General features: G+C 33.4%; 1 protein-coding gene across 2 annotated transcripts in view; it reads left to right on the top strand.

Annotated features, from left to right (window-relative positions):
- The window catches only part of LOC118187408 (uncharacterized), a 50,508-nt gene that overhangs the window by 17,161 nt on the left and 7,362 nt on the right, over positions 1-25,985 (top strand). For both annotated transcript variants that reach the window (XM_035357627.2, XM_035357626.2), the window contains exons 4-7: positions 1,472-1,638; positions 6,404-6,557; positions 17,227-17,376; positions 24,991-25,119. In XM_035357627.2, coding sequence (XP_035213518.1) covers positions 1,472-1,638; positions 6,404-6,557; positions 17,227-17,376; positions 24,991-25,119 — 600 coding nt within the window. The remainder of the gene's footprint in view (positions 1-1,471; positions 1,639-6,403; positions 6,558-17,226; positions 17,377-24,990; positions 25,120-25,985) is intronic.

A 25,985-nucleotide genomic window follows, 5' to 3' on the forward strand; every position in this document is an offset into this window, starting at 1 on the left:
TCACTAGTTTATATAAATAAATGGGAGTTATGTAGTATCTCATTTACTGTTATTTCTATGTGAACTCCTTTATGGACTTAATAAAAGTAGAGTGATAAAGAAACATGTGGTGATGGTTACTTGAACAATAGTGATTTTAATTTTTTCAGTTGAAGAATTCTTCATTTCAATTAAATCAATTTTCTGCATGTAATTCTACTGTTGAATGGATTTTTATGAACAAAGTATACTGAAATGATGTTATATTGTTAGAAATGTCCTTATGTTGAAAATTAGCTAATACATGCTGTTTCAATATGTTCTATGTTTTGTTGTGTCTGTCTAATAAATTTTTGCCACCTCAACCCTACACACAAAATAAGTAGAATGCATCATTCAGAATTTTTTTCTCATATTTCAAAATGCTATTTTTTCATCTGTATGTTTTAACTACTGTCAGCCATATCAGAGAAGCAATAGGAAACAATGAAACAGATTTTTAAACATGGGAGGAATATTCTTAATCTTTGTTGTAAGTTAATCATCTAAATCCAAAGGAAATTTTTAATAAGATCTTGAGTGTTCTCTGCAGTTTCATAAGTTTAGAAAATCAAGTTATCTGTCTAGATCCATATTTTCAGTGATATAAACTTATAAGTTAATTTATTCACCAAGGAAAAATTAATGAGTTTTCAGTTTTTTAGAAAGAAGTTACAATATGTAATGCTGAATTTTCATTGATTCCTAGTTTATAAAAGCATTTCTCACTCATTGAGATAAAAAATTCATGGCTTTTCTTTTATAAAATGAATTATTTAAACAGTTTTCTACATAAATTCATGTAGCATTGAAGCAAAAAGAAATATTTCATTTCATTCACATACACCATATCAAGAAAAAGACATGCAGGTTTGGTTATTTTTAAATCTATATTTGAACGCATAAGAAAAACTCTAGGAAGAAGTGATTTGAAAATCTTATCAAGGTGGCAGCTATTAATCAATCTCAGACTTATGCTGATTACACTAATTTAAATATTCTGGACCCCCCCCCCCAAAAAAAAAAATTTTTTTTTATGAAGTTTTCTCTTTTTATGAAGTTTTTGTTTTTAAAACTCATAGAATTAAAAAGAAGAGGAATTACGAAGGGAAAAAAATTCTTGTTTTTGAAATTCAGCTCAGTTCAACAAGTTGTTTTAAATTTTGTGTAATTTATTTTTTATTTGTTTAAATGTGTATTTTTCAATGTATTTGTTAATAATGTGACTGCATTTAGGCTTTATTTTATCCTTTGAATTTAAAAAAATAAAAGAAGTTAGCTTTTTAGCAGAATTATTTGTGGAGACCAATAAAACATGTCCAGTGCATTATGTATATCTTGAATGTCTACATGTGATTATTATTTTCAAGAACTCAGATATTTATCATTTTTTATGTGATGGAAAAATATTTAAACATATAAAAAATATTTTACTTTGTGAAACTTATTTCAGGAAATGGTCTTCCAGCAACTGAATTTGAAGTTGAACATATTCTTAAAACTCGTAAACATCAATTGTTGAAGTCACACATAGGAGAAAATATTGATGATGCTGCATTTTTAAAGATGAAGCAACTAATTTGCAGTCAGGTTAGGACTGATTGGAACTACAGAATTAGTGTATGTATCTAAATATATTGGTTATGAAAGAAATGTTAATGATATGATAAAATTTCTGTTTTATACAGGTTATTTTATGGGGAAATACTTTAAAATTCCTTTAATTATATTAAACTATTTCTTATGATTTCTATGAAAATAATATCTGATTACTTGAAAGAAGGAATAAGATTTAGTTTTGAAAACATGTATGTGAGATTGGCAGGCAATGTATCTACCTTATTATTCATCTTGAGGTACTGTTCTGTTATTGGGACCAGATTTGTCACCAAATTTTTTGCTAAACTTGCCAAGAAACTGGTTCATATGAAGTTGTCACTGTTTCCTTTTGATATCGTTTCAATGTTTACGTTTTTAAAAAAGTAAAAGATTGCATTTCAGAATCGGCAACAAGAATACAAATTCTTAGAGATATAAGTGTCACTTATGTTTTTATTATTCTTGTATTTACCATGGATTTGAAAATTTAAGACTTTACCTAATGATAAAACATCTTCCATAAAATTTCTTCAGGGGCGAGGAATTATTCCCTCTGAAGAAAGTGCATGAAAAACCATAAAATGAAGCTCTACAATTTGATGGAAACACCAAATATATGATAATATAAAATATGAAACATAAAGATGAATCACTGAGTTGATTATTTTAAATCACTGAGATTCAGATTTAAACTAAGGGTAAATTAAAGATTTTAAATTCATCAAAAGAACAGTGCTGAAAACTGGCTAATTTTGCTAGGTTGTCTGGATTATTAATTAAACCTTTGGTGGTCATAAATGAGCTGAGCTCACAAAAGAAGTATATGCCAGAAAAGGCACAAACAAGCTGAACTTACTTTAACGTGTTCAACTTGTTTATGCCTATGAATAAACTTTCTTCTTGAAGTTAAAAGTTTTCCTTATGCATGCAACTGAACTGACCGTGTCCTTGAAAAAAAAAAAAATTAAACTTCTTGATATTATACAGGCAAGTCTAGATCACAAAAACAGTGATTGCTTGTACAAAATACCAATATTCATCATAGGTGTGTAATTATCTGTACAATGAAGGAAACCTAAGTTATACTTTCCAGCATTACTCATTCATTGTTTTGTGGGATAATTTAATTATTGTAATGGTGCCAAAAAGAGCACAGAGAGAGAGAGTTTAGCAAACTTTAACTATGATTAGAAAATAGATTTAGAAGAAGCAATGTTTGTGAAAAATGCAACACCATGAAGGAATTGTCAGAAATGAATGAAATTTATTCCATGTATTACTGAGAGCGGGACAAATAAATGATCAAATTTACAAGAAAAAAATTGTTGGAAATCAGTACTCTGTGTGTCCTCCACGCTGAACAATGAGAGCCTACACACATCATGGGGAATAGCATTCCATATGGCTTCAACTTGATGCCAAAGTTCAGTCTTCGTGTGTGTCCCATCAGTTGTATGAGCAAGTCGCAGACCACTAAAAGCCCAAACATGCTCAATGGGCAACATATCTGGGGAATAAGCAGGCCATGGAAGAAACGAAACCTGTTGTACCCTAAAGAAAGTTCTGCGGTATGAGAAACATGTACATGAGCACTATCCTGTTGAAATACAGTGTCCAAAATGTGTCAAAGAATGGTGAATACCTCTGGCTCCACAGCTTCCCTAATGTAGCAATCACTGTTGAGGTTGCCCACAATCTGTGCTAGAAGGGATCAACAATTATACCCAAATAGCTCTCCACACCATGATGCCAGGCATTTGTACGGTATGGCGCTGAATAACTCAGAGCAGATGTTCCCCCTCTGTAATGTTTGATGCATACTTTTCCATTGTTATAGTCCAGATTGTCTTAATATTCATTGGAGAAAACAATTTATTGCCAAACACTTTGTTGCCATACCATTGAAGTCAGAAGCATCTGTGATTCAGCGACAGGGGAATCATTCATACAGGAACTTTTGCACTCAGTTCATGCTGCAGCAAGCCAACCAGCGGCCGAGTGGTAAAGTCGCTGAACACTGGTAGTTTGGCCCGAGTTTCGAATCCCGTGAACGGGCTGACAGCATGAGCATTTTTGCGGTTTTTGCCATGTGTAACATGTATACGAGCCAGTTTTCCTTAGAAAGTCCTCCATGAAGGCATCCCTCACTTTAGGCAGATAGCCCTCGAGGCTTTGCCTTAATCACATACACACATGCTGCAGCAAACGGAAACAAAACATGGTGCTAAACAACACAACACCCGTAGTTGTGCTCCAACATTGTGGTAACACATGACAGGATGCTCCAACATTGTGGTAACACATGTGTCCTCTCATGCGTGTCCTTTCATGTGATGAAAGTCCTCCACGAAGGCATCTCTCCCTTTAGGCAGATAGCCCTCAAGGCTTTGCCATAATCACATACACACATGCTGCAGCAAACGGCAACAAAACATGGTGCTGGACAACACAACACCCGTAGTTGTGCTCCAACATTGTTTTAACACATGAGAAGATGTTGCATGATCCATCACAGTCATGCAAATGAGGTGTCTGTAATCCTGTGCCATTGTACTATTGCATGCCCCACTGCTAGGATTTCAGCTTGGTTGGTTCTCCTCTGTCCATTTCTTCCAAACACGCAGCATTGTTGTGGCATTATGCTATGTGCGGGCTGTGATTGCTTGATACGATAGTCCCCCTTTTGCATACCGATGGTGTGACCTTGTTCGAACTTCATTAGTTGTTGGTGTGGAACCTTCTGCTGTTGACAAGGCAATAATGACCACTAATTAAACATTCACCACAGACAGAGGACAATTAAGATTTCAGTGCAAATTTACAGCCCTTTATGTACATGGAACAAGCAGTCAATTCTCATTCCATGCATGTGCAATCACTTTGTAATTCTAATTGTTTGCATGTCTTACTTAACTTTACATTTCCTGTAAGTTTGGTTCAATTTGCATAATTCCTTCATGGTGTTACAATTTTCACAAACATTAGTGTATATTAATATTACAAGTGGTATATTAACTTACTGAGGGAAGTGCTAGCTAAAAATTCAACTAAAAGCTATATATGAGTAAAAGCTAAAGGGGAGGAAAAGAAAAAAGGGGGGAAAGAAAATTTATTCTATAATAATTTTTACTGTAAAATGCTATTACTGTGTACTGATACTCTTACAATATCACACTTAAAATCAGTACAATTTGAGAAAGCAACTGAAAGAGAAACAGATATTGTTTTTTAATAGCCTTGTGGTGGAATATTGCACATAACAAGGAAACTATTATTTCTGATTTTGGCAATCTTCAAAGGGTTAAAAATTACATGTTTCATGCTGTGTAGATTGGCAGTATTTGTCTGGCCACATGGATGATAAATGTCCTGGTAACATAACCCAACTTAAAATAATAGCAGTTTGAGAAAGGGAAAGACTAAGGTATAGATGTTTCTAATATCAATATAAATGATGACTAATAGGTGTTTATAAGAACTGATTCAAATATTAGAATCAGAGCACATTGGGCACTTTTTTATTTATGCTATAAATCAGAGGGCAATCTTTTTTGGTTGTGGTTCAAAATCAACCAAAATCTATATATTGAGAGGACATTTTGGGTCAGTGATATTTTCATTTTAAGACAGTCTTTTCTGGTGAGTAATAAGATAATTTTGAGAAAATAATTACAATACAGTTTAAACATAAAACTTAAAAATTAATATTCTAATTATTATAAAAAAGGCATAACTGATTGAACTTTATATTTATCTTGGATATCAAGGGTTTTCCCTGATGCTGAACTCGTGACTTCAAATTAGTCATCTTAAGACACATTCAAGCATCTGAGTTTTTAGTAATTAAGCTGCTGCTGTTTTTACTTAAAATTTCACGTGTGAAGATATTTGCTCATATTTATAAGTTGAACCAAATGTGGACAAAATGGCAAAGCCAGTTTTTTTAAATTATGGTTATAGATTGGCATTGCCAGACTTATTGATTTCTGCTTGAAATTATGTAACAATTTTTTTTAGTGTATGTTTACTACTGCAACTTTGTAGTGAAATAAAAATATTATAATTATCGTTTATTTTAAGCTTACTTTTTTGTGTATTCTTCAAAATGCAGAAAAAATAAATATTTCATATTTATATTTTATGATATATTATGCTTTATTTTTGGAACTCATGTGGGTCATTTGAAATTATGAAATGAATCATTTGGTAACCCGTGGATCATAGGTTGTTGAAGCCTGCTATAAATTGTGCTTCAGCAACTTTTCCCTTTTGAACATATCTTGAGAACTATTCTGTATAGAATTGATAATGGAATTTTTTCTCTTTCACTTGACTATGTTTTTTTTTTATCTAAAACTAGTCCAATCAGTTTGTACTTTTTAAGATTTAGAATTTAAATACAATACTATTTGTGTATTGTTAACTGTCAAGAATTTTAAGTTCTTTATTATAAGCCTGCACTTATTGACTTTTATGCTACATTTGATGGTAAGAGATCAAAAGTTGTCTCACCTTTCGTAAATAAAATTCCAGAATGAAATAAATGTTAAGTGCATGGATATGTCTTCAGAAACTACTTACAGAACGACTTCAGAAATGAAATGAGTAGGCCTTTTTTTAATCAACATTATTCAGTAGGAAGATTAAAAAGAAAACTCTGTATAAACAAAGGGCAATGTACTTTCTCTTTTTATGGCATTAAACAGCTTTAATTTTAACATAATTTTAGAGTATAAATAATCAATTAGGTAATAAAAAAGTACCCCAGCTTTTTTCATCCCCCTAGATGGAAAATCAATCACAGATTGAAAGGCTGAAAATTATGCAGACAGCTTTAGCTGAGGAAATAAAAAAGCAGTCACAGAAACATCAGCAGCAGTTGAAGAATATTTGGACTAAAAAGAGGAATGAAGCACAAGAGAGGAATAATAAATTGAAAAGTGATTATTACTTATATTTGTTGAGTTATTTGCTTTAAATTCTCAACCTATATTAGCCCTCTAATCGGCAAGGCTGTATATATACAGCTTAGAATATTTTTTGTGATATCTGTAAGAACGTGTATATATATGTGCATATTAAAATATGTCAAAGAAGTTAAAGCAATGTATCAAAAGTACACAAATCCAGGTAAGAAAAACCAGGAGAGTTTTTTACATTAAAATAAAAAAATTTAAAAAAAAAATTGTTCCTATAGTAGTTTTGGGAAATATGTGCTTTCTCAGCGAAAACCCTGGCTGCTCAGAGGGTTAGTATTGTATTTACTCAAAAATAAGGCATTGGTAAAATAAGCTTCACCTAACATTTTAAGATAGACTTAATGAAATAAAAATGTAGGTGAATATTTGATGAGAGTACAAGTCTGATTAGATTGAAAGGTAAGTTACCTAACTAAATACGGATGCTTCCCATCCTATGATCACACCTGCTCTCAAAGAGCTGAAGTTGAAGAGTTCAGAGCTTCACCTTTTTAGCAAAAACCGAGACTCAAATTCTCAGTGGTTTTCTAAAGCCTGCTGTGCACAATGCCATACACTGCTGTCATCTTATTGTCGATGAAAGAAAAAGAAAACTTATTCAGAAAAGTTTAAACTCTTATTTTCATTAGAGAAACATTTCAGAAGTCAGTGTTGCAGACCCATCTAACATGCAATTCCTTCGACCTCTCATATAGCCTCTCCATCACAAATGCCCCATTTACTTGCTAATGAATCTTCAGTGGGCAAATCATACACTGATTTACCACCACCCATGTAAAGATCTGTGAAATCTCATCCTCACACCATCTGCGAAGACAGCAATCCAAGGTACACTATGCAAAAAAATGAAGGTAAAAAAAAAAAAAAAAAAGGATGTTCATTATCTCCCGTTCTACTGGGCCGATTGACGAAATTCAAATTACATTTTTCTTGTCTCGAAAGTGTGTAAACCACATTTGGTGTTATTATTGCTTATAACAAATATGCCAAATTTCAAAATGTGCCAGTATGTAAATTCACATATAGCTCAGGAAATTTTGAATAAAAAAACTCTAATTTTTTGCAGGTGTGCTTAAGAATTCATCTACTTTAAGTTGATGTTAAAAGTTTTTATAAGTTATAATACAAAATGTTTTTTGAAAAATTTATAGAAAATATTTAAAAATACGAATTAAAAAATAAGTCATAAAAAATGAACAAATTTATTTGGAATGAATCTAAATTTCAAAAGGTAATAGGAAGAATCAAATAAGTTTAACCTTTTGAGGCCGGGGCTTTGTTAGCAGTAAAAGCTACCAAAGGATGTTGAATCTTGAACCGAATGCTATTTCCCCTTTAAGAAATCACCTCCTATTTGCAACAAAGATTCTTGTGTGTAGTTTAATGAATTCTCAGAGGGGTGCATCTATGGGGTGCAAAAAGAAGACCTTTCAAAGAGATGAGTGGTTAAAACCCTAGGGACGTCAAATTTGACATTTTACCCCACTTTTCAGCCTGGAAAATGGAGGAAAAAGACATAGCCACTAAAGTGGACAATCCCGTCTTTTCAAAGAGAGGACTCTATGACCACTATAATGGCCATCCCGTCTTCAAAAGGTTAATAAAAAGATATTAATAAATATATACCGAATTCAATTAACATAAAGGAGCTAAGGTTTTGAGAGCTAATTTTTTAAAAGCTACTCATTGGATTTTTTACAAATCTTGGCACTTTGGCATCATTTGAGTTGTAGAAACGAAATATGGAAAACAATAGGTATATTATTTCAGAAAAAGTCCCATTTTGTGTTAACATACCTATGTTAGAACAATGCTATATATAAATCTAATATATATCCTAAGTAGCACTTTCGAGCCATGAAAACCACAAGTTGAATTTTGTCAATCGGCCCAGCCCAGTAGAACGGGAGATATAAAACTGTCCTTTTATTTATTTATTTGCACAGTATGCATACTGCATAGTAAAACAATTTTTAATTGATTTAGAATTTTTTATTTATTATGGTATTTAAAATTTAAGAATGTATTATTCATTTGTTTTAGGTATTTCTGTTGTTTATTTCAAAGTATATTTATTAACTTTGTACATAGGTAAGTAATTAGTTAAATTATGTATAAATTTATAGTTTTTTTTTTTTTTTTTTGTCTAATGTAACATGAAATGCTTGAAGAATACAATGCTGTGCTGGAAAAATAAATTACCGGAAGCAAGTCTGTTTAACATTGAGTTAATGGATATTTTGCTAAATTGGCGAGATATTACCAAGATGGTGATGCTTTTGGTGACTAATGTGTGCCGCCAAATTTGGCAAGAATTTGACAAAAGATGCCAAACCTGGTGCCCATTTGGCAACATTGTTGTGACTGAATAAATGTAATTAATGCCTATATGTAATTTTAATCATATGCGGCCCTTTTATGCTTCCAGTAATTTTGAGAAGTGGAAGATACTAGAGATTTCTCAGCAGCTGCGGGTAAACTTTATAAGACTGGAGAGAATATAAGTTTCTCAATTTTTAGTTCAGAGTCGAGTATTGAGATTATTTCCATGTGAGCTTGTCCTGTGTTAACAGTCTTAGTAGTTTGAAGTATAACTATTACTGGTTGTTAGTTTGAAGTATAACTACTGATTGTACTGTGATACTGTTAACTTCTTTATGAGTATATTTATGAAAAATTCTAGAGCTGTAAAGTGTTTTTTTTCATAAAATAAATTTTATCAAGCTATTATCGGTTCTGTGTGCATTCAGTCTATTACAAACCTCTAAGCACAATAGTATTTAAAGTTCTTATCTCATAAATATCATTAGGAGATATGTGCAGCGAACTTAGTAATACTTTATGAGCAAGTTTATGCTGCAAACAGTCATCTGGAATGCTACTCGGTCATAGGTAGGGAGTGTCTATATATAATATTTTACTACAGTATAAGAAGAAAAATTAGTGATATATTATTAACTACTTGTTTTCAGGTATACCATTATAGTAAATGCAGTTTAAATTGAAATCGTTGAACTAGACATGGCTAATATAATTAAAGGTACATATGTAATTTATCTATACAGTAATTACCTGTGTGGTTTATTTAGTGTTTAAATAGTGTTGCATTTTAGGTAGCATTATTATATTAAACAACTTTTTCTCATTCTGCAGTTTCATTTATCAAAATACTCATTTATAAGATCCTACCAAATTTTAAAGGAAAAATATAAGAAAATTTTCTTATATTTTAAAAAGTCCTTTTTTAATTATTATTAAATATGGTATATTTGCATACTATTTATAGATTCCATTCATTTTTCCTTCATTCTGCAATTTGATTTGTTGATTTTTCAAATTAAATGTGTTTTATATTCTTGATTCGTGAACATTATTAAGTACAATATTAGCTCTTTTTTGGGGGGAATACTACTTTCCCCTAAACTGAAAATGTGTCTTTCTGCCCTTCAAACACATTTGAATTAGACAATCCTTATTATTAAAAACTCTAAATACTTCACTAATTATCAAATTGTTTGTGAAATTATTCCTATTTTTGGCTTGTTTATATATCTCATGTTCACTATCACCTACCATATAAGTATCTTTTTGTCCTTTATATTGCATACAATTAAAATACCAAAATATACAGGAAACTTCTGAAATGGCCTTTGTAAATTGAAAATATTAAAGCTGATACATTATGAAACTCTTAAAATGATTTTTGGTATTATCAAATTTTTTTTTTTTTTTTTTTTTTTTTTTTTTTTTTTTAATGTTCAGAAATGTAGTCTAGGTTTAGTGCCATGCTGTGATCAGTGTGGTATGCAAAGGGGACTAAGTATGGAAAAAAAATCTTAGGTGACCACTTTACAGTTACAGTGGCATAAATAGTGGTCTGCAAGGAATACTGCTGCATAGGGACCCAAGGCCTTAAAGGGCCCTTAAATGTTCTGTATTTTTTAGATTTGCATGTTTAAATTTCAAGTCTAGAAAGGAAACAGAAATAGACTGGTTATTTTTGCTTGTAAAAATGTATACAGTAAGCCCTTGCTGAATACAGAGTCGCATCATTATTACATTATGCAACAATCAAAATCACATCCTGCAGAGATGCATGTATAATTTATATATAAGAAAGCATGTATAATTTTATTTAAATAATGAAAAGAAAATGAAAAAATGAATGAAAATGAAATGTAATGAAAAGAAAAAAATGAAAAAATGTTAATTGAAAAGATTTTTATTTCTGCTTATGAGTATGTGATACAATTATGTTTTGAAAAAGCTAGTGATTTTTGCTTTTTTCAATGTCTGATGCAACTCTTTACAAGTTTTATATGAAGGAACACAGAATTTTTTCAATGCCTTTCATAAAATGTTTTCTTCTTTCTTCCTTTGGCTTAGTCTCCACTGCAAAATCTGACAGTTTCTGTGCCTTTTTTAGAAATTCATTTAACTTCTTGTTAGTTAAATGCACACTATCTTCTTCATTATTGCTGCTTTACTGTCAGCTGGTGTTATAAGAAGATCATCCAATTTTTCAATCATCATTTCTTGATTAATTCTTTAACATTTCCATATCAGAAAATCATTCATCATTAGCTGCTTTTGCGATCTGTATTATTTCTTTGGCTTCATTTTTCATTTGGTTAGAGTTACATGGAAAACCATTATCTGCATCAAAATGTGTTGCTAATCATGCTGAATTTTCAGTTGTTAGCAAAGAAAAATATAAGTGCAATATTTCCCAGAAAGTACCCTCCCACTCTCTCCAAAAAGCAAGTACAGTTTTGCAGTTATTTAAAACGAAATGTTGAGAAATCAAATTGATAGGCAACTGTGTGAATTCATGTAGTGACACATAAAGGAATATTTAATAAATTAAAAATTATGTTTACTGATTTGGCAATTAAATAGTTTGGAAATACGTCTGAATGCATGTTTATAAGTATTTCCTATATAATTATTTAAAATTATTGTTGATTTTTGAAATGGGTTAATAGTCACCCCTAATTATTGCAGCATGCTAGGTATTTTCCTGCATATGAAAAGGAGTTAGCACAGGGAAAAATTAATAAAGCTCCTGTGCTACATATCCGTTGCTGCTTTCAAACAGTAGTTAGATAAGTAAATTGTTTACATGGCTGTCAGGTAATATAATACTGAAAAATATTAAAAAAAGTTGTAAAATCCCATTTCTTTCTATTTAAAATTCTAATTTTTCTTTTACGGAGTTTTTTTTTTTTTTTTTTTTTTTATATATATATACTGTCTGATTAGTTAGTTTTGTGTAGTTTTTCCTAATTATCATATTATCTGATTAAGAAAATTTTGTAATGCACAGTAGTATCAGTATGCATTTAAATATATTGGATTAAAAAAATTACCATAGTTCTTTTCCTGATTCCAAATGTTACTTTTTAAGGGTCATGGAATCTTATTCGATGTGATAAGATAAGATAGTTAATAACTGATGAAAATATATTTTAATAATACTTTTGTTATGCTCATGATGCTCCTTATAATGATTTCTCACTTCCAATAGAAAAAAGAACATTTTAACATATGATCATTATAGCAAAAATTGCTTTAAAACACATTTTTTTTTTTTTTTTTTGGTTGTTTGTTTTGGTCATTGCAGTGGAAAAGTCATTATAATGAGCATCAACAACAATTATATTTATGGCATGCATATGTTAAAACAAAATATACAGATATATTTTTTCTAAATTAGAGAAAAGTCTAACTTTCAACTATTTAGATAAATATTGCAGGTTTTCCTAAAAATTGAAATAACCTAAGAATATGTGTTTTTTTTTAAATTGAATAATTCATGTTCATGCAATATTGTAATAGCTTTAGAAGCTTGCTTTCCATATGTGGTCCAGCTTGGAAGAAATTAATGTAGTTTCTTAAGTTTGGGTAATTTTCTTGAATATTTAGAGAATTCCATTTAATAATTAATTTAATGCATGGTTAATGTTTAGCTGAAATCAAAGTTTGGTATTTTAAAATTAATACAAAATTATAGTGAGAAATCTTCTCAGCAAGAAATAAAAGTTTCATAAATAAAATGGAAACTTTTTATTTCATTTCTATAAGTTATGATCATAAAATGTTTGTGAAAGTTAAAGTTTCTTAGGATTTTTCTTGAAGTTACAGTTACAGTTACAGTAAAATTCAGTCACTACTGAGATCTCTAAATTAAAAGCATCTCCAAACAGTCAAATAACTTCCCTGTTCTAAATACTCTATTTGAGAACTTCTGCATGTATTCTAAGAATTTCATGTTAAATCAAAAGCAGGTAGCTTAACGACTTTTAAATCTTAAATTTTGTTAAATTAGTTTTCAACTAATATTAGGCTTTTTTCAAATTTTTAGGGGGAGGTTAGCACCTGATTAAACATGTGGTATTTATTTATAATTTGACTTTTTTTGTGAAAATACACATTTTCTTTATCAAGATTTTAAAAATAAAAGCCATATATTTTTTTACTAATATTCTTTTTCCTGAAATTCTAAAAAATTGAATCTTTTTACTTAAAGTTCTTTTTATCTGTGTATATGTAGTCTGTACAGTCAAAAGTTGTTAATCCGGACTCGTCGGGACTTTGGCGATTCTGGATTATCGATTTTTCCGGATTATAGATCATCAGTTTAAATCTGGTAAGATGGCATGCAGAAATTATAAAATTAAAAATATGAAACCGTAATTTATGAAATAAAGAACAATTATGATCTAAAGGGTATCAACATTTACAGAAAGAAAAAGCTTAATAGTTATTTGTTTACTTTATTAAACATTTCTTTCAATGTAAGTTGTTTAAGTTGCTTCGTTTCATGTGATAATACTTTCTCAATTCTTTTCTTTACTTAATTCTATTAAACAGACATAATTTCTTGTTAAGTTATAAAGTTCCACTGTTCAAGTCCTATAATTGCTGTGTCGAGAATACCAACTAATTTGTCAATCGAATTTTTTTTGTTTTCAATAACCTCTGTGTCACTTTCTTCACTATCGGAAGCAAATTATAATGACGAGGAACTTGATTTAAATCATATCAAAGATGGAGTACATCGAGATGAAATACTACATTTGGTAAGGAATTATAAGCCAAATAAAATAAAAACATCTGCCCTGAAGATAAGGATAGTGCTGACAGATCAACTTCCAATTCATTGCACGCCGCGTCGTTTCCCTCCCCCCGCAGAGCAGTGTGAAATTGATAAACATATTTCGGAATGGTTAGATAAAAAAAGGATATGCCTTTATCTATATTTTGCAGCAATTCCACTTTTTGTTTAATGGACTTCGAAACATACTTTCGCTTTGTAGATCCTTTACATATTAGTAAATATATATTGGAAATTCTATTTGACATAATCGGAAGTTCAAGCTTACTTTTATAAAATTGCTCTAACAGTCTGCAAAAAATAATAAGCCGAATCCAATTCGAAGATTAAGGAACAACGCAATCTGCAACATTAACTGAATTAGATAATTTTAGCTTAGCTTATACTGTCCGTTATACATTAAATGCGCATGCATAGATGTATTATGTTTATGCGCACATGCATATTTACAGCCGTAAAGGTCTTACGCGCAGGCGTAAACGCCTATGCGTGTGCGTCAACGCATGCACAGAAAGTTTGTAGCTTTGAGGTCCGGATTATAGATCATTTCGGATTATGGGTGTCCGAATTAACGACTTTTGACTGTAATCATTTGTTTCTCTCCTTGACTTTGTAAAACTGAATGTCGGTGAAATAGTCAGAAATGTGCATTTTAAGTATTTAACAGTCAAAAGTCGTTAATTCGGACACCCATAATTCGGAATGGTCTATAATCCAGACCTCAAAGCTAACAACTTTCTGCGCATGCGCCGCGTTGACACATGCGCATAGGCGTTTACGCGTGCGCGTAAGACCTCTTACGACAGCACATTTGCGTGTGCGCAAGTGCAGAATAAGTTTTCGCCTGCGCGTTTTATGTATAACGGACGGTGTAAGCTAAAATTATCTAATTATCTATTTCAGTTAATGTTGATGATTGCGTTGTTCCTTAATTTTCGAATTGGATCCGGCTTATTATTTTTTGCAGACTGTAAGAGCAATACTATAAAAGTAAACTTGAACTTTCGATTATGTCAAATAGAATTTTTGATTCTGGAGCTCCCAAAGGATCGTACAAAACGAAAGTATGTTTCGATGTCCATCAAACAAAAAGTTTAATTGCTGCAAAAAATAGATAAAGACATGAAGAATGTGACAGAGAGGTTAGTGAAAACGAAAAAATTTTGATTGACAAGTTAGTTGGTATTCTCGGCACAGCAATTAACGGGACTTGAACAGCGGAACTTTGTAAGTGAACAAAAAATTATGTCTGTTTATAGAATTAAAAAGAAAGTATTATCACATAAAACGAAGCAACTTACAACTTGCATTGAAAGAAATGTTTAATAAAGTAAACAAATAAATATTAAGCTTTTTTTTTTTGTAAATTTTGATACCCTTTAGATCATAATTGTTCTTTATTTCATAAATTAAGGTTTCATATTTTTAATTTTAGAATTTCTGCATGCCATCTTACGCGATTTAAACTGATGATCTATAATCCGGAAAAATCGATAATCTGGAATCGCCGAAGTCCCGACGAGTCCGGATTAACGACTTTTGACTGTATATAATAACAGTTTTGTGGATGCTTGATGTAGAAGTGATGCTGGGTAGTATTTTTAAGAAGTAATTTAGTAGGTGCATGAGGATGGAACTGTGTGTGAAGATATAGCAGCACTTTTGTCCTGTTAAATGCTTTTTATTTCTCATTGACAAAATATTCATAACGCACTACACATGCAAGTTTTTTTTAAATTATTAATTTATTCACGGGATTATTATGTATATAGTGACAGAAGTGAAGCAGCAGAGTACATTTTGGCAACACAGAAAGAGACAGAAATGCAGAGATTCCGATGTGGATGTTTAGAATATTATAATTGTAAAATTTTTCCATACTGATTAATTAAAATTTTGATTTTCAAAGTTTAATGTTATTATTGTGAGAAGCTTTATGTATTATAGACACCATAAGCAACATGTGAGAATCATATGGCAAGAAAAAATTATGAGATGGTGCAGTATAGAAAGATTTATAAGCATTTTTTTTTTTTTTTTTTTTTTTAATGAAAGAAAATTTAACCAAGTTAAATAGACATAAGGGGCTATTATAATTAAAGTTAGGATTCTATTTTACATAGTTTTTTATCGCACGTAAAAGGGGAAAAAATGATCTGCTGACATGGATGATGAAGATTATAGTCATAGAGATATTTGTCTGGTACTAGAAATTTTTTAATATGGTAAGCAGTTGTAGGTTTTCATGGATTACGTTTTATTTTTGCATAAACCACAGAGTAAACATAATGAAACTATATAAGTTTAGAAAATACTTTTGATATTAGATTAAGAATGATGAAGTTACTTTTAATTCTCAATAGGTGGATGCATTATTGCTTTATTGCAATAGGTTTGATAAAAGTCTTAGTTTGATAATTATTTGATAAAAGATTTCACTTTTCCTTTGCCATTATATAAGTATATGTAACGTCTTAAGCTGTTTTATCGACCACCACAAAGTGCTGAGAAAAGGAATGACCACCTCGAAAGTTCCCACGGGCAGAGTATTTCTTCCGAATTCTAGGAAAAAGGAAGTGACCAGCAGTCACAAAACAATCTCAGCTTTTTGTTCCTCTTTTAGTTGTTCGAAAGGAGACATTGTTCAGTTCCCTTTCATCAGTTCATAGGTTCAGTGTCTCAGACCACCCGGTTTGAGACCCCAGTTGGAATCGAAAAGTTCCCATGGACTTTTTCCCAGACTGTCTTCATCATATTCAGTTGTTAATCAAAGTGATCTCGCCAATCAAGAGGCGCTTCTAAAAATTACGGACAAATCCTGGAAGTTTTTCCGACACGCCCAGGACAATTTGAACAAAATCATAGAATGCAGTTCCAGAGATAGAGAGAAAAAAGTGAGAGTTTGTTGCAGTAAGTAGAGAGAGAAACATTCTCTCGTTTTTTTCCTCGCTCTGCGTAGAGCGATATTAATATCTCTTCCAAGAGATACAGCGAGGTAGCTGGGTTCGCCGCTACCTTACGAAGAGCATCCTGCTCGGATACAGCTCAGTCCGGCAACCACTGGCTGATTTAATTTATTCAAGACAGCCTCATCTTTGAGCCTGTCCTTCTCTTGAACTATTTCTAAACAAGAACTTTCATCTAAACAGGAATTTATTTACCCTACTGTGAGATCAATATTTTATAAGTCTATTTTTATTTATTTATTTATTTATTTTTGCATATAACCTAGAAAAAAACAGAAATAAAAACCAGTTACGCTACCTCTTGTCTTTCGAATTCCTCACAGTATGTTTCTTTTTTGCATTATTTGAGAATTGTTCTGATAGCTATTAATTTTGGAATAATGCATTAAAAAATTACTGTAAGCATTTTGCTATTTTTTGGATAGAAATGAGAAATAACAAATAAAAAAGAAGATTTGAGAAGATATATTTTATAATTTTACCATATATATTATATTTTTAATTTTGGAAAAAATTTACTTAGTTTCTTTTACAATTGGAATTTTAGAAAGGCTACAACTGAACTATGATTCTGTAAAGCAGCTGAATAAAGATGATAATGTTGGACTGAGGATTGTAGAGAAGGATAAAAAAATAAAAAATCTGAATATGCAAGTTGAAAATTTGCTTTCAAGCTATTGTTTCTCTCATCCTGATGGTATGTATGTTATGCATGTTTATTGTTTTTTAATTAACTCTAATTAACCAGTTTTTAATGCTTTTTAGAAAATCACTTCTTAAATACTTTTTAGAATTATAATTTGTGCTGTTTGTTGGTAAACACTGAACTTTTAAGATGGCCATGCATGGTTCTAGATTATTTTAATCTTCTTTGGAGATGCTTTTCTTAAAAAGGTGGTACTCAGTGTTTAGTCAAGCATCACCTTTAATGTAATACTTAAATAAACATTAGTATTGATACTGTTTTTATGTAACATTGCTGGTTAAATTTGTGGTCAATTTATTTATTTTTTATTTTCTAGTTTATGAGTTTTCCAATAATTCAAATCTACTTTTCTATTCATGCCATACATGCATTTATGGTGTCATATTGGTAAATTTTGTTGTATTTCTTTCCTCACACTTTGACTTAAATTGTGCATTCTAATGCTAAATAAAATGCTAATTTTTCACTCCCCCAAAGTATTTTTCAATCAACACCTTTCTCTCTTTCAATCTTTAACTACAAGTTGAAAGCAGAGAGAATGCTCGTCCCATATGTGGACTCCTTATTCATTTCTTTCAGTGTAAACCCTTAATGGTCTGTTCATCTCTCCTTTAGCCATTGCTTTTCCTTATCCAACTCAGTTTCCTTATCGAAGTTGTGGAGGTAATTGCATTAAGTTGCAAAGGTACTCCGGAAGTCAAACGCCTTGGGCCTTGGGCCAAAGTATTTTGTTTTACTTTCTCACGTTTTCTCCTCTTTTTGTAAAACTTCTGTTGGTATTTCCCCCCACCCCTTGATTTCTGTTAGTTTCACTCTAAAAACTCCTTTTTCGTTATTAAAAAAAAAAAAAAAAATTGGTGTAGGGATAGAAGTTATATTTGCTGCATCTTGAATTCCTAAATGACTAAGTAAAATATGCAAAACTAACAGTAAACTTTGTATTGAAAGAAAAGAAATCATATTGTTGCGTGCGTACGGGTTCGTTATGAAATGAATGCACAAGTCCGATGAAAAATGAACAAAAATTTATTATTATCACAACAAAAATGCTTAAATTTTCTCAAATTATCATGCAGTATTACAATATCTCACAGTAGTTTTCTTTTAACTACTCAAATGTCCAATAGAACATAATTCAAAACAGCTAAAGAACGCTAATCCGCGAATTCGCTACAATCAACAACAGTAGTTTTCTAAACAACAACAAACTAAGCAACTACTACTACAAACTGAGATGTTTTCCTCCTTTTATAAGATTTTAAAATCACGCGCTAGAATTTTCCAGTACTTTCTCGAAATCAAAAAGAGATATTTATTTATTTAATGCACGCGCTCTTGTATTTTCAATTTTCCGGCTTAGCTTTCTTTTAATATTCGTCATGCGCTGCACTGCGTGAGAAATAAAACCATTTAATTTATAATTTAACTAACATTAGCTTTTTAAATACGTAATTCGTAACACTGCCCCCTTCCCAAGGACTGCACGTCCCGGGCAGTACAATCCCTGGACAGGAAGCTAAACTTACAACGGTGGCATAAATGCATTAATAAGCATTACATTACAATAATAAACAACATGAACAATAAATGCAATACATAAAACAAATCAAATGCTATCAAATACAAATCAAATACACATTTAAAAACAAAATGGACCATGGTCTTATACTATTTACAATTATTTACATTATGTACTATGGCCATAGTAATGAGCTAACCTGTCATAATGAACGACTTTAGGTTTAGAGTTCGAAGACTTACGAATCCGAACCACGACGTCATTCAGCCTGTTTAGGACTGTGTACGGCCCATCCCAAGGTGACTGTAATTTCGGACAAAGTCCTTTCCGTCGAGTCGGATTCCACAACCACACCTTGTCTCCTTCGTGGAATTGATGTTCAGTAGCTCTTGTGTCGTATCGGGTCTTCATCTTCTCCGTCGCCAAGTTGACTCGCTCTCGTGCAAAATTGTGCATCACTTCAAACCGGGCCTGGAGATCTTGAATATATTCCTCAGACAATGAACGAGCATCCGGAGGGCGGCCAAACAATAGATCACAAGGCAGACGAAGGTCACGACCGAAGAGCATCTGTGATGGAGAATAGCCGGTAGTCTCGTGGACAGCACTGCGGTAAGCCAGTAAAAAGAGTGATAATTTCTTGTCCCAGTCCTGTTGGTTTCTGGAAACCACTAATGAGAGGTTATTAAGGATGGTTCGATTGAACCTCTCTACCATGCCGTCCGACTGGGGATGCAATGGCGTCGTTTGAGTTTTGTCAATGCCAAGTAGTTTGCATAGTTCTTTGATTACTGCCGAGGCAAAATTCTTTCCCTGATCGGAATGTAACTGAAGAGGCACTCCGAACCTGGAAATCCAGTGCTGTATCATTACCTCAGCTACTGTGACTGCCTCTTGATCAGGAATAGGATAAGCTTCAGGCCACTTGGTGAAGTAATCAATGACAACGAGTATGTATTTGCTGCCATCAGCAGTTCGTGGCAGAGGTCCCAGGATGTCAAAGGCGATACGTTCAAAAGGCGCACCTACGTTGTAACGTTGCAGTCTGCCTCGGCTGCGTTTCCTCGGTCCTTTCTGACCTGCACAGGCATCGCAAGATCGGCACCACTTTTGCACGTCATTCTTTGCATTATTCCAGTAAAAGCGCTCATGAACTCTCAGTAAGGTCTTCATAATTCCAAAGTGACCTCCTGTAGGGCTGTTATGTAGTTCTTTGAGGACATCAGGAATCCGGGATCTTGGAAGTATCAGTTGCCATCGGAATGTCTTCCCATCATCCGACTCGAATTTCCGGTATAAGACGCCGTTTCGAATGTGAAGTGAATCCCAGAGTGCCCAGTATTGTTTTGTTGTAAGACTACAGATAGAAATGTCCTGCCATGTAGGTTTTCTGTTTGATGACTCTATTAAATCAAGTATGGGTTTAATGTTGCGGTCTTCCAGCTGGTCTTTCCTGACTTCATCATCACTCCACGGGTATCGATCAGCCGATGTTGATGTTGTAATTTGTCTTGCGGCCGGAGTCAGCAGCTCGTATTTCACTTCCACCCTGGAACAATATCGGCAGCTTTCTTGGCAAGGTCTTCTAGACAGGGCGTCGGCGTTTCCGTGTGATGATCCCTTACGATGACGGATAGTGATGCCATATTCTTGGAGTCTCTGTATCCACCTGGCTATTTGACCCTCAGGATTTTTGAAATTTAAAAGCCAGGCCAATGAGGCATGGTCCGTGCGGAGGAGGAATTTTCTCCCGTATAGATAATGATGGAAATGTTCTACAGCTTTGACTATGGCGAGCAACTCTTTCCTTATGACACAGTAATTCCTCTCCGGTTTAGACAGGCACTTGCTCCAGTAAGCTACTACACGTTCTTGGCCGTCTATTTCTTGGGACAAAACAGCACTGACACTTTCATTGCTCGCGTCGGTGTCGAGAATAAATGGTCTGTCGAGCTGAGGATACGTCAGGATTGGAGCAGATGTTAAAGCTTCCTTTAAGTTGTTAAATGCATCCTCGCATTCCTTTGTCCACAAGAATCTTTGCTTGCTCTCTGTCAGCTTGTGAAGTGGTCTTGCGATGGAAGAAAAGTTCTTCACGAATCTCCTATAGTAGGTGCAAAGCCCTAGGAAGCTTCTCAGCTGATGGACATTTTCGGGACGCGTCCAGGATTTAACCGCTGATACCTTTTCAGGATCCGTGCGCACACCTTCTGCAGAGATGACGACATGTCCCAGGTAAGTCACTTCCTTTCGAAAGAATTTGCATTTAGCGGGAGTCAGCTTCAGATTGGCCTCTTTCAGTTTCTGAAGCACCTTTCTAAGATTTTCTAGATGCTCTTCAAAACTCTTTCTGATGATGATGATATCGTCCAGGTATATCAGACAGGCTTCGTAAGAAAGGCCTTTCAAAACAGTCTCCATAAGACGTTCGAATGTTGCCGGCGCATTACACAGTCCAAACGGCATCACTTTGAACTGCCAAAGTCCTTGTCCCGTAGTAAATGCCGTCTTTTCTCGGTCATCAGGATGGATTTCTACCTGCCAATACCCACTCTTTAAATCAAGTGTTGAGAACCACTTGCTTCCAGAAAGAGTGTCTACAATGTCATCAATTCTAGGAAGAGGGTAACTGTCTTTCTTCATAACCTCATTCAACCGGCGATAGTCAATGCAAAATCTTGTTGAGCCGTCTTTCTTTCTGACGAGAACGATGGGAGATGCCCATGGACTCGCTGAAGGCTCGATGACATTGCCTTCTTCCATATCTTTTAACAATGTTCGCACCTCTTCCTGTTTAGCAAACGGTAGACGTCTTGGATGTTGCTTGATCGGGGGATGATCGCCAGTATCTATTCTATGTTGTGTCAAACTAGTTCGACCTACGTCAGAAGATGAGCGGGAGAAAACAACTTGAAGATCTTTAATGACGCGATCGGCAGCATTTTTCTCTTTATCGTTTAATTGTGCATTCTGCAATAACTCCGATGTAATGCTCTCTGAGGACACGGATTCTGGGATGTTACTGTTTTTTTCAACGCTGGTTACTGGCGTACATGTTGCAACCACTTCACCTTTCTTAATAACTCTCGACTTTTCAGTTACATTGGCGACTCTCACCGGGATAACCGTTCTGGATAGGTTGACGAGTGTTGAGGCTACTAATACTCCTTTTGGGATATTACAGTTATTGGGATATTCTATGATGCCGTAGCGGAAATTTCTATTTTCGGCTATGGATCTAGGAAGTAAAATTTCTGTTCTTGCCGGTATTGTAATATAGTCTTGTGCTATGATTTTATGGACAGATTTAACTTCTTCATCATTAACGAAAAATAACGCTATGTCCTCAGGTGTAGAATGCAATTCGTTATTTTTAAAATCCAAGGAAAAATTGTATTTCCTTAGAAAGTCCAATCCGAGTATGCAAGAATCAGTGATCTCTGCTACATATGCCGTGTGATGGTAAGCGGCACTTCCAAACGTGATGTTAACATTTACTTTTCCGTCGATGTCGATCTTCTCACCGGACACAGTCTGGAGGGTAACGCAGGGCGGCGTCCAGATAAGTTTGTTTCCTAGTTGTTGAGCTAAATCTTTTCGGATGATGGTGACGTTGGCTCCTGTATCTATAGTCATATTGCACGGAACTCCATTAATATGTCCTATTATGAAAAGTCCATTACTGCCGCCTCTCACTGCAGAAATCTGAAGCGCTTTAAACGGGGGCTTTTCATTATCTGGCAACCTTCGCCCCGCGAGATGGCCACTAATTAGTTTCCCTGCTGCTTGTTAGAAGCGGTCTTAACATCAGTACCCTGGGGTGTTTTGCAGTTTCGTCGTATGTGTCCTTCAGCACCGCAGTTCCAGCACTTAACGGTCGGTTTCTTCTCACCAATATTCCGTCTCAAGGCGTTCAGTTGTCTAGTTAAATTGTCAAGTCGAGCGGTGACTTGATCCCCTGGCTCCTGGACTTGAGCAGCTCTGACTGGGTGGCGGTCTCGACGAGTGGCTTGCTGGGCTGCCTCAAATTTCATGGCGTACACTAGAGCACTTTTTAAATCTTTTACATCCGCCATTCGTAGAGCTTTCTGTATTTCAGTATCTCGGATGCCGTCGATAAAGTATTGCAAGGACAGGATTTCCCTTGTTTCCGTCGGGCATTCCGAAAAGGCGAGATGGGACAACTTTTCAACATCCGCGGCGAGCTCCTGAAGTGTTTCGGTAGGCTTCTGTTGACGAGATTTTAATTGGAGCCTGCTGTAGTCTTTTAAACACTTCTCCCCAAAGCGCAACTCCAAGGCGCCGGACAGAGCTTCGAAATCTAACCTTTTGTTTTCGGGAAGAGTCAGAAGGATATCCGCTGCGTCGGCTCTTAGAGAAGCGGCGAGATGACAGGCCTTAGCTTGGGAATCCCATCCATTCGCATCCGCCACGATAGAAAATTGTGTCTTATACACCTGCCAGGAGGTCTTCCCATCATATGTGGATAGCTTCAGAGGTGGACGAGCAGGCATTGGTAAGAATTTAAAATCATCACTCCTGCTCCCTGCCGACGCTACGAATTTCTTTAAAGTATCCATTTCTTTGGCAACTGCAGAAACTCTCTCATCAATTTGTTCTTTTACAGAAGAAACTCTTTCTTCTATTTCTTCTTTCACCGAAGAAACTCTTTCTTCAATATGTCCAACTTTATTTTCAACTGCGTCAATTCTGCCTTCCATAGCTTCAAATTTATTTTCTATTATGCAAGTAATTTCTCTTTTCATTTCTTCTTGACCAGCTTGAACGGCTTTCATTTCGTCCTTAACGGATTCCTGGCCCAATTTCATTTCTTCCTTAAATGATGCTTGGCCAGCTTCCATCTTTTCTTGGAATGCAGCAAAAGCACTAATGAGCTGTCTCAATTGTTCTTCCATCGCTCTTGTTATTGGCATTCAAATCCCACTTCTGACACCAAAAATTGTTGCGTGCGTATGGGTTCGTTATGAAATGAATGCACAAGTCCGATGAAAAATGAACAAAAATTTATTATTATCACAACAAAAATGCTTAAATTTTCTCAAATTATCATGCAGTATTACAATATCTCACAGTAGTTTTCTTTTAACTACTCAAATGTCCAATAGAATGTAATTCAAAACAGCTAAAGAACGCTAATCCGCGAATTCGCTACAATCAACAACAGTAGTTTTCTAAACAACAACAAACTAAGCAACTACTACTACAAACTGAGATGTTTTCCTCCTTTTATAAGATTTTAAAATCACGCGCTAGAATTTTCCAGTACTTTCTCGAAATCAAAAAGAGATATTTATTTATTTAATGCACGCGCTCTTGTATTTTCAATTTTCCGGCTTAGCTTTCTTTTAATATTCGTCACGCGCTGCACTGCGCAAGAAATAAAACCATTTAATTTATAATTGAACTAACATTAGTACTACAATGAGTACGAAAAGGCAATACATTAATCAATATATGAGAAATAATAGCTTTAAACTTCACTTTATACTAATGAAAAACGATAAACGATAAAGTATGAAAAAAAATTAAGTGGTACAATTTTAGTGAAAAAGTATGTATTCAATTAAAAAAAAATCTGGAAATTTAAAATTATGTTACTTGATTGTATTTTTATTTTAAATATATTACAATCGAAGAAAAATTTCAAAAATTTCAGTAGATGTGAGCTGTCTATCAGATATATGTTTAATATTGAAAGCATCCTGGAAGTAAAATGTTCTGCCTTATTTTATTAGCGAATCAACAGTTTTCAATTCATCTGCAGTTTTTAGCAACCTCTTTAATTTTTGCATGAATATTAAAGTATTTCTGTATGAAAAAATTAGTTTTTTTTTAAAACCTAATTTTTCTGATCATACAATTATTAGTAACTACATCTAAAATACTGCAAAATTTCAATTGTACTTTAAATAAGAATTAGATATTAGTGAGAATAAATTGTTTACATTTTTCCACCATTAGATCCAATAATTTATGTTTTTATGCAAATAATATATTTCGCTTTAACTGCTCTTTATTTTAGACAGATATGATTTAAATATTTTTATGGTTATTCTGTTTTACAGGTTTATCAGCTGTTAAAGAATGGATTCAAAGGCAAACAAATATTTTAGGAAATGACCTTATCTTGCCGAGGTTAGTCAAAAAGAATAGAAGAGAGCAATTAGCAGAAACGGCATATCAAAATATTTTGGGTTTGTAGGTTTTGTATTAATTAAATTTGTAGAATTCTTTTCATTGTCTTCAGATATTTTAACTAACTTACTATGAAAATGGTTTCTACTGATTGTCTTAAAAATGTCAAGTTTCTGCTATCAAATACTAATCTACTATCAAACAATTTCTCTTAGCTGTTAATAATCAAATTAATGAAGACATGCCATGGTATTTTTAATTTGAGTTTCTGTATGATTTGAAGAGGGTTCCATAATTTACCCAGTGGCTGTCAAGTGCACTGAAAGGAATTTGGATCTGAGGAATAAGGTGATGAGCTGTAAAAAATACCAATACTGAATAGGTGATTTTCCAAGCAGTGAATTTATATGCCATGAATATATTTCTTTTTTCCTGTAAAATCTCTTAAAGTTTAATGGTATCTCATTAAAAAGAATATGTAAGGAATTACTACATTTTCCTGTTCATTATGTCATGGTGTAAGTGCTTAACATATTCTGCTGGCAATGGAAAGCTCTCTAATTCAATTGAGATGAATCTGATTAGATTATAGTGAAGACACAGTTAATTTTTCATGTTTCGTGCCTCTACTCCCAAATATTAATTTACTCACTCTAAAATAGTACCCAGATTTCTATTTTATACCCATTGTATTCAAAGTTAACCCTTCTGATCTTTCATCCCCATCTGAATATGGTTGATTGGGTGTTACGTCTTTCCCCAACGAATGTTTAGTGAGGAAGAATTCAAGGCAATTATTGCATTTTTCTGCATGCTGTTGCGGCATTAGTAGTTAGCATGTTTAGCTTATAACTGGAAGAACTGGATTTAAATTCTGGCAAAAGTACAGTTGACTTTTTATATTTTTTGCTCTAGGAATGTATTA

Source organism: Stegodyphus dumicola, chromosome 5, assembly GCF_044657685.1.
Source record: "Stegodyphus dumicola isolate Sdum_Otavi_A_Nest chromosome 5, ASM4465768v1".
Lineage (NCBI taxonomy): Eukaryota > Metazoa > Arthropoda > Arachnida > Araneae > Eresidae > Stegodyphus > Stegodyphus dumicola.